This window comes from Pristiophorus japonicus, chromosome 21 (genome assembly GCF_044704955.1).
Source record: "Pristiophorus japonicus isolate sPriJap1 chromosome 21, sPriJap1.hap1, whole genome shotgun sequence".
Classification (NCBI taxonomy): domain Eukaryota; kingdom Metazoa; phylum Chordata; class Chondrichthyes; family Pristiophoridae; genus Pristiophorus; species Pristiophorus japonicus.
In genome coordinates this window covers 48,817,027-48,832,486 of record NC_091997.1, presented here as the reverse complement: position 1 = coordinate 48,832,486, position 15,460 = coordinate 48,817,027, and the positions used below count along the sequence as shown (strand labels likewise).

At 46.7% G+C, this 15,460-nt stretch overlaps 1 protein-coding gene across 3 annotated transcripts in view; it reads right to left on the bottom strand.

Moving 5' to 3' along the window:
- Positions 1–15,460, bottom strand: part of mrc2 (mannose receptor, C-type 2) — a 317,669-nt gene that overhangs the window by 24,487 nt on the left and 277,722 nt on the right. For all 3 annotated transcript variants that reach the window (XM_070864753.1, XM_070864754.1, XM_070864756.1), the window contains exons 24-25: positions 13,675–13,913; positions 10,650–10,818 (exon numbers count right to left, since the gene is read on the bottom strand). In XM_070864753.1, the coding sequence (XP_070720854.1) occupies positions 10,650–10,818; positions 13,675–13,913 (408 nt within the window). The remainder of the gene's footprint in view (positions 1–10,649; positions 10,819–13,674; positions 13,914–15,460) is intronic.

The window sequence follows — 15,460 nt, the reverse complement described above, 5'->3', positions numbered from 1 at the left end:
CTGATCGCTTGGCCTCAGCCCAACCTCCCAACCCCTCTCCCTGATCTCCCTCCCCCTGATCTCCCGACCCCTCCCCCTGATCGTCCGGCCTCAACCACTGACCTCCCGACACTTCTTCCTGATCTCCCTCCCCCTCCCCCTGATTTTCCTCTCCCTGATCGCCCGAACCCGCCCTCTGATCTCGCAACCACTCCCTCTGATCTCCCGGCCCGCCCCCTGATCTTCCGTCCCCTGACCTCCCGACCCCGTCCCCTGATCTCCCGCCCCCGCCCCCTGATCTTCCGTCCCCTGACCTCCCGACCCCGTCCCCTGATCTCCCGCCCCCGCCCCCTGATCTTTCGTCCCCTGACCTCCCGATCCCGTCCCCTGATCTCCTGGCCCCGCCCCCTGATCTTCCGTCCCCTGACCTCCCGACCCCGTCCCCTGATCTCCCGGCCCCGCCCCCATATCTTCCGTCCCCTGACCTTCCGATCCCGCCCCCTGATCTCCCGGCCCCTGACCTCCCGACCCCGTCCCCTGATATCCCGGCCCCGCCCCCTGATCTTCCGTCCCCTGACCTCCCGACCCCGTTCCCTGATCCCCCGGCCCCTCTCACTGCTCTCCCAGCCCTTTATCTTCCGACCCCCGATCTCCAAGCCCCTTCCCCTGATCTCCTGGCCCCGCCTCCTGATCTCCCGACCCTGCCCCCGATCTCCCTGCACCGATCCCTAATCTCCCGGCCCCGTCCACTGATCTCCCGGCCCCGCCCCCTGATCTCCCGGCCCCGCCCACTATCCCTAATCTCCCGGCCCCGCCCCCTATCCCTAATCTCCCGCACCCGCCCCTATTCCCGATCTCTCGGCCCCGACCCATATCTCCCGCCCTCGACCCCTATCCCCGATCTCTCGGCCCCGACCCCTGATCTCCCGGCCCCGCCCCCTGTCCCTGATCTCCCTGCCACCCCATCCCTATCTCCCGGCCCCGTCCCCTGATCTCCCGGCCCCGCCCCCTAGCCCTGATCTCCCAACATCGTCCTTATCCCTGATCTCCCGACCCCGCCCCCTGATCTCCCGACCCCAATCCCTGATCTCGCAGCCCCGACCCCTATCCCTGATCTCTCGGCACTGACCCTGGGGTGCTGCAACGCTAGCAGCGGCCTGATCTTGCACCAAACTTCACCGGTGGGCTCTGAGGCGTTGCTGCCTCCATTATAATGAGGCTTGAGGCACAATGTCTGGGAAGCCTTGGACCTTGCCATTCTAGGCCTTTGTTTCTCTACATGGAGCAGAACAATGTCAATAAAGTGTGGAAAGACAGGAGAGGGTGTTGTCAAAACACTGTTATAAGAATGACAGAAATATATACAGACAGAGAGAGATATCTATAGAGATCGAGAGAAAATGAATGACGAGAAGCTGGAGTTGCCTCTGGTGGGCACTGGCTGTCTCTTGCTGGAGATCAAGGGAATGCTGTAGGTCCAAATCCATCCTGACAGGGAAAAACAAACATCTGCCACAAGCAGTGTAGGGAATGTCTTCCATGAAAACTAGAGCCCTTCACTTAGTTGCCTGGCCCTGCCACAATAGTGAGATGAAATATGTGTCACTGCAAACTGAGCATTAGGTTAATGGTGCACAGAGCTGGTGCTGCAATCAGTTTTTCCACCAGCAGATGGGGATGCCGGTGTCACTGGCCCTCAATATTGCATTAATCTTTCTAAAAGTGCCAGAAGAGCTGCAACAGCACCACCTATAGCCTGGCTCAGAGGAGGCCCTTCACTTGCACTTGACATGGGTGGGGAAGGGGAATTAATTCTATTATATTGGGCAGAAATAGTTACTGAATTGTGCCAGACTGATTATTAATAGAATGTAGCAAAGAAGAACATAAGAAATAGGAGCAGGAGTCGGTCATACGGCCCTTCAAGCCTGTTCCGTCATTCAATAAGATCATGGCTGATCTTCTACCTCAACTCCACTTTCCTGCACTATTCCCATATCCCTTGATTCCCTTAATATCCAAAAAATCTATTGATCTATGTCTTAAATGTACTCAACGACTGAGCATCCACAGCTCTCTGGGGTAGAGAATTCAAAAGATTCATCATCTTCTGAGTGAAGGTATTTTTTCGTCATCTTAATTCTAAATGGCCGACCCTTTATTCTGAGACTAAAATCCCTAGTTCGAGACTCCCTAGTGAACTTTCGCTGCACTCGCTCTATGGTAAGTATATCCTTTCCTTAAGGAGACCAAGGGGGTGAAATTGCCCCTTTTATAGTCTTGTTAGCGCCTCCGGGGGTGGGGGCGGTGGGGAGGGACACTTTTCGTCCAGGGAAGGGGGGTGCTACTGCCTCTCGAGAAAATGCTTGGGAGGTTGCGGAGGCGCTGGCATGGCAGTGCGCATCCCGTGCTTAGTGCCCCAGGCCGCTGCGCAATCGGTGATAATGTCATCGTCGTACGCGATGATCCCTCACCGCCCCAATCCCTTAACACATCGCGGGGGAAATTGCCCCGCGTGCCACGAGGCTGAAGTGGGTGGTTGTCAACGGCAGTGTTGCGCGTTTCGAAGCTGGCGGACATCCACTCTCGGGGCGGTGATTAAGGGGAGGGCGCCAGAGCCCCGGGCTGTCTCTCGGGTCAGCATGACCATGGCGGCTCTAGTGTGGAGATGGGAGCCGGGCTTCTAGCCCGGTCGCACTATGCCCTGGTGGCCCAGTTGTGGCCATTAGAGGCTGTGCAGAGTGTGAAGCGGCCCTCCCCTTTAAATGAAGAGTATCTATCCTTGGATTTGTTTACCTAATTGCTTGCTGTACAAGCATATTAACTCTCTGTGATTCGTACACCCAGGTATCTCTGAATACCAACATCTTCCAATCTCTCACCATTTAAAAATATTCTGCTTTTCTATTTTTCCGACCAAAGTGGATAGCGGCATATTTCTGCATATTATATTCCATCTGCCATGGTCTTGCCCACTCACTTAATCTGTCTATATCCCTTTGCAGCCTCTTTGTGTCCTCCTTACACCTTACTTTCCCACCTACCTTTATATCATTAGCAAACTTGGATACATTACTCGGTACCCTCATCTAAGTCATTGATATAGATTGTAAATAGCTGAGATCCAAACATTGATCCTTGCATACAAGGATATAGACAGATTAAGTGAGTGGGCAATAAGATGGCAGATGGATTATAATGTGGGGAAATGTGAATGGAGTGCTGCAAGGATCAGTGCTTGGGCCTCAACTATTTACAATCTATATTAATAACTTAGCTGAAGGACCAAGTGCAATGTATCCAAGTTTGCTGACGATACAAAGCTAGGTGGGAAAGTAAGCTGTGAGGAGGACACAAAAAGCCTGCAAAGGGATATGGACAGGTTAAATGATTGGGCAAATGGTGTATAATGTGGGGAAAATGTGAGGCTATTCACTGTGGTAGAAAGAATAGAAAAACAGAATATTTTTTAAATGGTGAGAAACTATTAAATGTTGGTGTTCAGAGAGATTTAAGTGTCATTGTACAGGAAACACAGAGTTAGCATGCAGGTACAGTAAGCAATTAGGGAGGCGAATGGCATGTTGTCCTTTATTGCAAGGGGGTTGGAGTACAAGAGTAAGGAAGTCTTGCTACAATTGTACCGGGCTTTGGTGAGACTGCACCTGGAGTACTGTGCACAGTTTTGGTCTCCTTATCTGAGGAAGAACATACTTGCCTTCAAGGCAATGAAGGTTTGCTAGATTGATCTCTGGGAAGAGAGGGCTGTCCTATGAGGAGAGATTAAGTAGATTGGGCCTATACTTGCTGGAGTTTAGAAGAATGAGAAGTGATCTGAGGGGGATTGACAGGGTAAATGCTGAGAGGTTGTTTCCCCTGGCTGAAGAATCTAGAACTAGGGGACATCGTCTCAGGATAAGGGGTTGGCCATTTAAAACTAAGATAAGGAGGAATTTCTTCACTAAGAGGGTTGTGAATCTTTGGAATTCTCTGCCCTAAAGGGATGTGAATGCTGAACCATTGAGTATATTCAAGGCTGAGATAGATAGATTTTTGGACTCTAAGGAATCAAGGGATCAGGCAGGAAAGTGGAGTTGAGGTTGAAGATCAGCTATGATCTTATTAAATGGCGGAGCAGTCTCAAGGGGCTATATGGCCCACTCCTGCTCCCAATTCTAATGTTCTTATGTTCTTATCCCACTAGTAACAGCCCACGAATCCGAAAATGAGCCGTTTATTCCTGCTCTCTGTTTTTTGTCCGTTAACCAATCCTCGATCCAAGGTAATTACATAGGATATACAGCACAGAAACAGGCCATTCGGCCCAACAAGTCCATGCTAGTGTTTATGCTCCACTCGAGCCTCCTCCCATCTTTCCTTATCTAAATCTATCCATATAACCCTCTATTCCCTTCTCCCTCATATGCTTGTCTAGCCTCCCCTTAAATGCATCTATGCTATTCACTTCAACCACTCCCTGTGGTAGCGAGTTCCACATTCTCAGCATTCTTTGGGTAAAGAATTTTCTTCTGAATTCTCTATTGGATTTCTTGGTGACTATCTTATATTGGTTGGTCTTTAGTTATGCTCTTCCCCACAAGTGGAAACATTCTCTCTGTATTCACTCTATCAAAACCTTTCATATAGGCGTGGAATTCTAGGCCTCCCCAGGTGCGTACGAAGTTTCTACGCACCCAGGAAGGCATCGGAAAACCCGGTTTTCAGCGCACAATGCGCATGCGCTGAAAACCGTTTTTTCCGATCCGTCAAGCTTCTGGCTTGACAGATCTCACGCATATCGGGAGTGAGGACATTTGCAAGGGCAAGATTGCGGGATTTACGCATATCTTCCCAGCAAATGTCCTCAAAACTCTTGTGTACTTTTACAGGCGTAAGAGTTTTAAAATATACAAAAAATGTTTTTAAATAAAGTTATAAAAACACATTTTATTGTTAAAAATCCTCCCCACTACGGTATGTTTATTTTAAAGCATAATTTAAAAAACTTCTTAAAAAATTGGGAAAATATATAATTTTTAAATACATAAATAACTTTAATTTAAATTAATTAAAATATGTTGTGTATTTTTCTATCTTTTATTATTATATATTAGTGTTCTGGGGGCTGTTTCTCATTCATAATAATGGGAACTCCAACTTACGGAGTTCCCATTATTATGAATGAGAATATACTATACCTGATTGGCTGCCAGAGCTGTGTGACCAGCTCGAGGCCTGTGCATGTCCCGATGGTCAGGAGAAGCCTCTGAACCGGGATCCCGCGTGGCCGCAGAAGCTTCAGGTAGGTGTGTATCGTTTCTCTATATTCCATTTGAACACCCGCGGGAAGGAAAAACCGGGATTTCTGGGCCAATAAGACTTCTATGAGGTCACCCCTCAGCCTTCTTTTTTCAAGAGAAAAGAGACCCAGCCTGTTCATCCTTTCCTGAAATGTATACCCTAGCATTTCAGGTATCATCCTTGTAAATCTTCTCTGCATCCTCTCCAGTGCCTCCAAATCCTTTTTATAGTATGGCGACCAGAATTGTATGCAATACGCTAAGTGTGGTCTAACCAAGGTTCAATACAGGATAATATATTATCCCCAATCCCATTAACCCTGATTTTGTGTAATAACCTCTTGTGTGGCACCTTTTCGAATGCCTTCTAAAAATCCAAATACACCACATCCACTGATTTCTCCTTATCTACCCTGCTAGTTACAACAGATTGGTCAAACACTATTTCCCTTTCATAAGTCCGTGTTGACTCTGCCCAATCATATTATGCGGAGCCATTAAACAGCACATTTTATAAAACAAGAATGTTAGAAAGAACTTGCATTTCTATAGCGCCTTTCAGGACCTCAGGACGTCCCAAAGCGTTTTACAGACAATTAATTACTTTTGAAGTGTAGTCACTATTGTAATGTTAAACAGTTAAACAGTCTTGTTTAATATTCTCTGCCTTTTCATTTTGTGTAATGGCCTTTCCCTAATAAAGTGCATAAACACATTCCTTTATAGAGTATGTTCACTCATGCTGAGGAGTATGGGTAGGCTGGCCACCATTACCATAAGAACATAAGAAATAGGAGCAGAGAGTAGGTAATTTGGCCCTTCAAGCCTGCTCCGCCATTCAATAAGATAATGGCTGATCTGATCTTGGCCTCCCGCTTCCCCTAACCCTTGACTCCCTTATCATTCAAAACTCTGTCTATCTCCACCTTAAATATATTCAATGACCCAGCCTCCACAGCTGTCTGGAGTAGAGAATTCCAAACATTCACGACCCTCTGAGAGAAGAAATTGCTCCTGAACTCCGTTTTAAATGGGCGACGCCTTATTCTGAAACTATGCCCTCCAGTTCTAGATTCCCCTGCGAGGGGAAACATTCTATCTGCATCCACCCTGTCAATCCCCCTCATAATCTTATATGTTTCAATAAAATCACCTCTCATTCTTCTAAACTCCAATATAAGCCCAACCTGCTCAACCTTTCTTCATACGACAGCCCATTCATGTCAGGAATCAACCTAGTGAACCTGATCTGAACTGCCTCCAATGCAAGTATATCCCTACTTAAATAAGATCAAAACTGTACGCAGTACTCTAGGTGTGGCCTCACCAACGCCCTGTACAGTTGTAGCAGGACTTTCCTACTTTATATCCATCCCACTTGCAATAAAGGCCAACATTCCATTTGCCTTCCTAATTACTTGCTGTACCTGCATGCTAATGTTTTGTGTTTCATGTTCAAGGACCCCCACATCCCTCTGTACCGCAGCATTTTGTAACCTCTTTCCATTTAAATAATAATTTGCTTTTTTATTTTTCCTACCAAAGTGGATAACCTCACATTTTCTCACATTATACTCCATCTGCCAAATTTTTGCCCACTCACTTAGCCTATCTATATCCCTTTGCAGATTCTTTGTGTCCTCTTCACAAATTGCTTTCCCACTATCTTTGTATCATCAGTAAATTTGGCTACATTACACGGTCCCTTCATCCAAGTAATTAATATAAATTGTAAATAGTTGAGGTCCCAGCACTGATCCCTGTGGCACCCCACTAGTTACAGTTTGCCAAGCTGAAAATGACCCATTGATTCCGACTCTGTTTACTGTTAGTTAGCCAATCCTCTATCTATGCTAATATATTACCCCCAACCCCGCGAGCTCTTATATTGGGCAGTAACCTTTTATGTGGCACCTTATCGAATGCCTTCTGGAAATCCATCTATTGGTTCCCCTTTATCCACCCTGTTCATTATATCCTCAAAGAACTCTAGCAAATCTGTTAAATATGACTTTCCTTTCATAAAGCCATGCTGACTCTGCTTGACTGTATTATGATTTTCTAAATGTCCTGCTACTACTTCCTTAATAATGGACTCCAGCTAACTAGTCTATAGTTTCCTGCTTTCTGTCTCCCTCCTTTCTTAAATAGGGGCGTTACATTTGCGGTTTTCCAATCCGCTGGGACCTCTCCAGAATCCAGGGAATTTTGATAGATTAAAACCAATGCATCCACTATCTCTGTAGCCACTTCTTTTAAGACCCTAGCATGCAGGTCATCAGGTCCAGGGGATTTGTCCACCTGTAGTTCCATTAGTTTGCCTAGTACTTTTTCTCCAGTGATAGTGATTATTTTATCTTTCCCCGCAGCCCCCACCCCCACACTCCCTATAGCCCCTTGATTATCTATTATTGGGATGCTTTTAGTATCTTCTTCCATGAAGACCGATACAAATATTTGTTCAAATTCTCTGCCATTGTTAATTCCCCAGGCTTGTCCTTTAAGGGACCAATGTTTATTTTAGCTACTCTCTGTTTTTTTATTTACATGTAGAAGCTCCGGGGCACAACGGACATGTTTTTTGCAGCGCGACAGCTGCATGAAAATGCAGGGAACAGCGCCAGCCCTTATACATAGCCTTCTTCGACCTTACAAAGGCCTTTGACACTGTCAACCGTGAGGGTCTATGGAGCGTCCTCTTCCGTTTCGGATGCCCCCAAAAGTACATCACCACACGACAACATGCAACCCGTGATCCTTACCAACGGATCCATCACAGACCCAATCCACATCCGGACTGGGGTCAAGCAGGGCTGCGACATCGCCCCAACCCTCTTCTCAATCTTCCTCGCTGCCATGATCCACCTCACAGTTGTCAAGCTCCCCGCTGGAGTGGAACTAAACTACAGAACCAGTGGAAAGCTGTTCAACCTTCGCCATCTCCAGGCCAGGTCCAAGACCACCACAACTTCTGTCATCGAGCTCACAGAGAGGCTGAACTCCAGGACATAGTCACGTATTTACTGAGGCGTACGAAAGCATGGGCCTTACGCTAAACATCAGTAAGACAAAGGTCCCCCACCAGCCTATCCTCGCCGCACAGCACTGCCCCCAGACATCGAGATCCACGACGCGGCCCTGGACAACGTGGACCACTTCCCTCATCTCAGGAGCCTCCTATCAACAAGAGCAGGCATTGACGACGAGATCCAACACCGCCTCCAGTGCGCCAGTGCAGCCTTTGGCCGCCTGAGGAAAAGAGTGTTTGAAGACCAGACCCTCAAATCTGTCACCAAGCTCATGGTCTACAGGGCCGTGGTAATACCCGCCCTCCTGTATGGCTCAGAGACATGGACCATATACAGTAGACACCTCAAGTCGCTGGAGAAATATCACCAACGATGTCGCTGCAAGATCCTACAAATCCCCTGGGAGATTAGATACACCAACACTCACGTCCTCGTCCAGGCCAACATCCCCAGCATTGAAGCACTGACCACACTTGATCAGCTCCGTTGGGCAGGCCACATAGTTCGCATGCCAGACACGAGACTCCCAAAGCAAGCGCTCTACTCGGAACTCGTCCACGGCAAACGAGCCAAAGATGGGCAGGGGAAACATTACAAGGTCACCCTCAAAGCCTCCCTGATAAAGTGCAACATCCCCACTGACACCTGGGAGTCCCTGGCCAAAGACCGCCCTAAGTGGAAGAAGTGTATCCGGGAGGGCGCTGAGCTCCTCGAGTCTCGTCGTCGAGAGCATGCAGAAATCAAACGCAGGCAGCGGAAGGAGTGTGCGGCAAACCAGACTACCCGTCCACCCTTTCCTTCAACCACTGTCTGTCCCACCTGTGACAGAGACTGTGGTTCTCGTATTGGACTGTACAGCCACCTAAGAATTCATGCTAAGAGTGGAAGCAAGTCTTCCTCGATTCCGAGGAATGATGATGATGATGAGAAGCTCATACTGTCTGTTTTTATATTTCTTGCTAATTTACTCTCATAATCTATCTTCTCTCTCTTTTTTTTTAGTCGTCCTTTGTTGATTTATAAAAATTTCCCAATCAGTGCCTGCCCTTTTTCTCTTGCACTCAATTGGTAGCTGGTTTGAAGTCCCAGCACAATACCGAAGAGGTGATGGTGATTGAGAGGTTTGTGGAATTCCTAATGAGGGGATTAAGGAAGCAAATAGAGGGTGAATATAACCTGAGAGTGGAGGATGGGATCAGGCAGGACAATGGATGAGGGTGGGGCCTTGGGGGAAGAGCTTGAGTCAGACAGTAAGATTAGGTAGAAGACAAGAGCAAAGCTTGAGAAGCCCAAGACAACAAAGTGTGAAAAGTACAGAGAGTGAATGTGAAGGTTGTCAGCTCCCAATCTTCAAAGGGAGTTCCTGAACTATTGGGAGTAATCCTGAGAGGCTCTGTTTGGGGTTTGGAGCCTCAGTAGTGCTGAGTGTGGTCGTGGAGTCAGGGCTGCAACACCACAGCACTGATTTCCAACGTGCCTTATTGCTAGTGAGGCTCAGTGACAGGAGCAGGTCTCTCAACCTTACCCTAGTCATGTTATAACTGAGGGAGCAGTGCGATTGTAAGAAAAGGGTTAATCAGAGAAGCCTTCACTCAAGCCGTTATGAATGATAACTATGTATTCGGTAATGCTATGGAACATGTGAATTGTCACTTAGCAGGTTTGGAAAAAGACAGGTGTAAAAGAGTGGCCATTAGGACAGACACCTCATAATTTGAAGATCTGATCAACCTAGAAAACAACCAAGTTGAAACTATAACATGCTTTGGATTCTCCGGTTTTGCCACAAGTGCGGCTAAGTGTGGTTTTAATTATTGTCAATAATATTGTTATTATGTTATGATCTGGCATGCACTCTCTCAAAGGGTGTTCGAAGCAGATTTAATAGGGAAACTTTCAATGGGGAATTGGATAAATATTTGAAGGGGAGAAATGTTCTGGGTTATGGGGAAAGAGCGGACGGAGTGGGATTAATTGGATAGCTCTTTCAAAGAACCGGCACAGGCACGATGGACCGAATGGCCTCCTTCTGTGCAATATGATTCTATTCTATGAATAATTACTATTGTATACTTAATAAGTCTATGAACATCTGACAATCGCTGCTGTGAACCTTATCATTTTGAGGAATAATTTATAAGTAAGAGCACCCATCCTCTAACATTACCGTTCATTTATTACATTGAATTTTACAACACAGAAACTGGCCATTCGGCTCAACTGACCAATGTTTACACTCCACACAAGCCTCCTCCCATGCCACTTTATCCAAGTCAATCAGCACATTCAAACCCATCCGACTCCTGCCACTTCAGGACATGGAATTCCCCACTTCACCTACCTCCAGCCACGTTACAGATTGCTCCCTTCAGCTTCGTGTCGCAGTTGGACGTCCGCCACGTGCCGTCCACGTCCATGTAAACGCAGCCCGAGACCTGACGCGGCTCCCCATCCTGCCAGTTGGTATAGTCCGACTCCTCCCCGCCAAGCCAAGAGAAGGTTCTGGCTCCCTGTGTAAAATCACAGTTACTGAGCACGGCAGCACGGGCGGTGAGAAAGCATAGGTCAGAGAGAGTGCAAAGCAGGCAACTACCGCACAACATGTATTTATATAGCGCCTGTAACGTAGTAAAATGTCCCAAGGCGCTTCACAGGAGCATTATCAGACAAAATTTGACATCGAGCTACATAAGGAGATGTCAAAGAAATAAGTTTTAAGGAGCGTCTTAAAGGAGGAAAGAGGTAGAGAGGCAGAGAAGTTTAGGGAGGGAATCCCAGAGCTTAGGGCCTAGGCAGCAGAAGGCACGGCCATCAATGGTGGAGCGATTAAAGTGGGGGATGCACAAGAGACCAGAATTAGAGGAGCGCAGAGTTCTCAGAGGGTTGTAAGCAATGTTTCCATTAAGCTGAGCGGCCATGTAGTGGACTGATGGTCCCGCGCAGTCTGTTCAGCAGCTTTTAAATGGAAAAACATTGCATGCGTGGAAAATTGATGGGCCGTGCACCCAAATAAATTAGTAGGAACATTGGTCGTGGGGCTGGTGGAGGTTACAGAGATAGGGAGGGGCAAGGCCAAAGAGGGATTTGAACACTAGGATGAGAATTTTAAAAAGGAGGCATGCTAGAACAGGAGTCAATGTAGGTCAGCGAGCATGGGGGTGCTGGAAGAAAGACAAGGTTGGAATGGCCTCTTTGGATAGGGGCCATGAAGCAATCACATCCGCACTCCAGGTTTTCTGATTGCGACCGTGTATCTGTTGGAGTAGCTGTAGAGTGTAACATCCAGGGCTGGTTCTCCACAGGAGAGATGATGGAATAGTCACTCTGGGTCAGCTCTCCGCTTAGAGAACAGCGACAGCCGGAAAAAGTGCATGGAGCAAGGAGATCGCAAGAGGGCTAGGGTTGCCAACCCTCAAGAATTGTCCTGGATTCTCCTAGACATTGATTCAGCAACTCGGGAAAAAAAAATCATTGGAGCCTTCAACAAAATTAAGTGTTTTTTTTCCATTTTCTTTGAACACTTTGGTTTATTCGCTATAAAAATATTGGTGATGCGAAGAAAGGCTGTTTGAACGGTGGGGTGGGGGGGGGGGCGGGTTGGAGACAGGAGGACATTTGATGAAACCTCCAGGAATAACCCTAGCAAAGGAAAAATTAACAAAAGTCACGATTAAAGAGGTGAAATTGTAGCCCCATGTGAGGTGCACTCTGACTCAGTGATACCCCTGCCCAATGGCGACATGCTAAGTGTTGGGATTTGTGATTTTAAAAAAAAGATTGTTAACCCAGTTAAACACGAGCCAGAAACAGCTGTGTGTAATATTCGCATAAACCCGTTAAGACAAACGGACTAACATCTTAGTTCAAATCAGCAAAGTAAGTAACGGTTCACGAACAGGGGACTCGTTCAATGCACACAGGAACCTCGATGGGCTTGTGCTTACTTCTAACACTGAGGCACCTCAAAAGTTAGAAGGTGCATTTTTAGACCAAAAGGGTCGAACCCTGGTACAGAGTGAGACTTGACATTGGCTGGAGGATGGAGGTTCGTGTGTCTTTAAGTGTGAGTGGTTAGTAATGAGCAAAGTCACAGAGGGGGTAATTTTAACCTAACCCATCCATTGGGAAGCTGACGGAATCGGGTTCAACACCCGGTCTGATTTTACTCCCGATTGAAGTCATTGGAGAGCAATATTGAGCATGGGTACAAAACTGGTGTTCCACCCGAGCCCTTCCCGCCCGGCATTTTAGGTTAAAATTGTGTGTTGGGTACTGCGTGGGCACACAAGGCCAGACCTCGATTGTGAAGCTGTGCCATCGCCATCAGCCGGTGGGTGGGAGGAGCCTATGGGTACTGAAGGAGCAGGAGCCTGTGAGCATGTGAAGGGCTGGACAGGACTCACACAGCCCGTGTCATCTCCCCACAACATGCAGCAACGATAAAAGCTAACATTACTGCAAGTTAAATCACGTTGTTCAATTACAGAATCTTGCCGACCACCACAGTCTGTCGTCTCAGCAACCACTGGGGAAAAAAACCACATTAGAAAAGTCTGAAAACAGAGTATTAGACCCCTGCCCATATATATTAGAAATATATATCGAATCGTAGAATAATGCAAAGTTTGACAAGAAATGTGTGACAGGAGGGTTTGTAGACGAGAAATACTTGGAGATGTAAAATATTTAATATGATGATGGCTCATAGAATAATACAGCACAGAAGGAGGCCATTCTGCCAATTATGCCTATGCCACTCTTTGGAACGGCTATTAAATTAGTCCCACTCTCCCGCTATTGTGAAGGCCATCGCAGCTCACAGTGTGTTTAAAGGATATAACAGATCAGCAGGTTCGGACGACAACAGGAAGCTGGCGGAATTTGTTCGGCTGCACGTTACACACACGCCCGTTACACACCCTGCCCTTTATACACTCCGTCCGTTACACGCCCCGCCCGTTACACGCCCCGCCTATTAGACACCCCACTGGTTATACACCCCGCCAATTCTACTCCGGCCCATTATACACCCCACCCTTTATACACCCCGCCGCCCGTTACACATCCTGCCCGTTACACACCTCGCTGGTTGTACACCCCTATGTAACCTGCGATTGGGACCAATGCACCAACATGATCACAATTGTGTCACTTAAAAGACACAAACATTATTATTTGCACCAATGCCCATTTTACAATTACAGAACCATGGTGTAATTCAATGATTGCAAAAACTCAGCATAAATGCATCTAAAATCGCTTTACCAGTTGTATTTATCATTGTTCATGGTACTTACAAAAAGTAAGCGACCAATGCAAATCTACGCAGTACAATCTGATAAAAGAGCCTTGGTAGCAGGTGTTACCTCTTCATTGGACAGCCCGATCCAGAGGGGGAGTTGGACACTGTTCATGACCTGTGTGAGAAAGGCCTGATGGTAGGGGTCCACCACAGTGACCAGGGTCTCGTTGCGAGTCTCGCAAAGCCAGGCAGCTTCCAGCCAAGTGAGAGGCTTCTGGATAACTCGGTAGGTGCTGTTCATATAGTTCAGCTTTGACGTCAAGGGAGGTGGGAATTTGGCAGGTGTTGATGGTAGAGATGGGTCTGAATAGAAATGAAGAGAGTTAGGGTCAATGGAAAAGTGCAAAGGGACTTTTGCCCCAAGGAAGAATCATGCTTCAAGCTAGATGATTGATAAAAGAGATAAAGTCACACAGTCCCCTCACTGTACCCACTGTTGTAACTGCTGGCCAGTGTCTATCCAATACTTAAGATATTTGCTACAGAACAATGGAATCACATATAGGGTAGCATAGTGGTTATGTTACAGTAATGCAGAGAACATGAGTTCATATCCTACCATGGCAGCTTATTAGGAATTTAAATTCAATTCAAAAAAGAAAATCTGGAATAAAAGTGAGCATGAAGCTGTCGGATTGTCGGAAAAATCCAACTGGTTTACTAATGGCCTGTAGGGAAAGTAACCTGCTGTCCTTACCTTCTCTGACCTATATGTGACTCCAGACCCGCAACAACATGGTTGACTCTTAAGTACCCTCTGAAATAGCCAAACAAACCATTCAGTTTAAGGGCAACTAAGGATGGGCCTTGCCAGTGATGCCCACATCCCGAGAATTAATATATAAATTGAGAAAAGCTGACGGAACAATTTTGAAAAAGTTGACGTCTCAGAACCGTCTAAAATTCAAAATGAACCCTGATTAAAGGCCAAACAGGGCCATTGGTGATTTAATGTTATTTTTTAGTGACACAAGTTTTCAGGATTTTTACCAGTGTTTTGAGATCACATTCTGCAATTCAGCTCGTTTTTCTGTACAAACTGAAACCCGGGCCCTGCCTTACGTATGACATGTGGAACAAGTGCTGCAGTGGGACAGACAATGGTTGTAACTTAAGCTGCTGATGCATCCAATATTCCACACAAGTACGCAAATTGTGTTTTTTATTGCAGCGATTGATTTAGACTGAGAATGGACAATGTAAAATGTATTTCCTAGAGATGTGTGGGGTGTGCCTTTCCAGGAAATATTGATTTTTGATGTTTTTAATGGTGTGTTTCCCAGCACTTTGCGGCCTACTCTAATTCTGCCTTTGAAACCAAAATTGGTGAACAAAGCACATTGCATTCCCAAGTGAGCCGTGTCAGCCGTGTCCCAGTGGGTAGCACTCACGCCTCTGCGAAGGTTATGGGTTCAAGCCCCGCTCCAGGAACTTGAGCACTAAATCCAGGCTGATACTCCAAAGCCAGTACTGAGGGAACGGTGCACTGTCAGAGGAGCTGTCTTTCGAAGAGCAGGGGCGCACTCGTCGGTGTCCTTGCTAATATGAACAAAATCACTCAAACAGATTAGCTGGTTATCACACTGTTATTTGCGGGATCTTTCTGTGCACACATTGACTGCCATGATTCCTGCATTACAACAGTGACTCCACTTTAAAAAATTTACTTAATCAGTTGAAGTAAAAAAAGGCACGATATAAATACAAGTTTTTTCTTTGAAATGGAACTCTCTAATTCCTTTAGAATTGTCGGTAGCCATCCGTTGTGGTAACTGACTGGACAATCTTGTCTCACTCCTACTTTGAGAGATCATCGGGGTGATTTTCTTCCCTGTTTTAGGATGGGAATG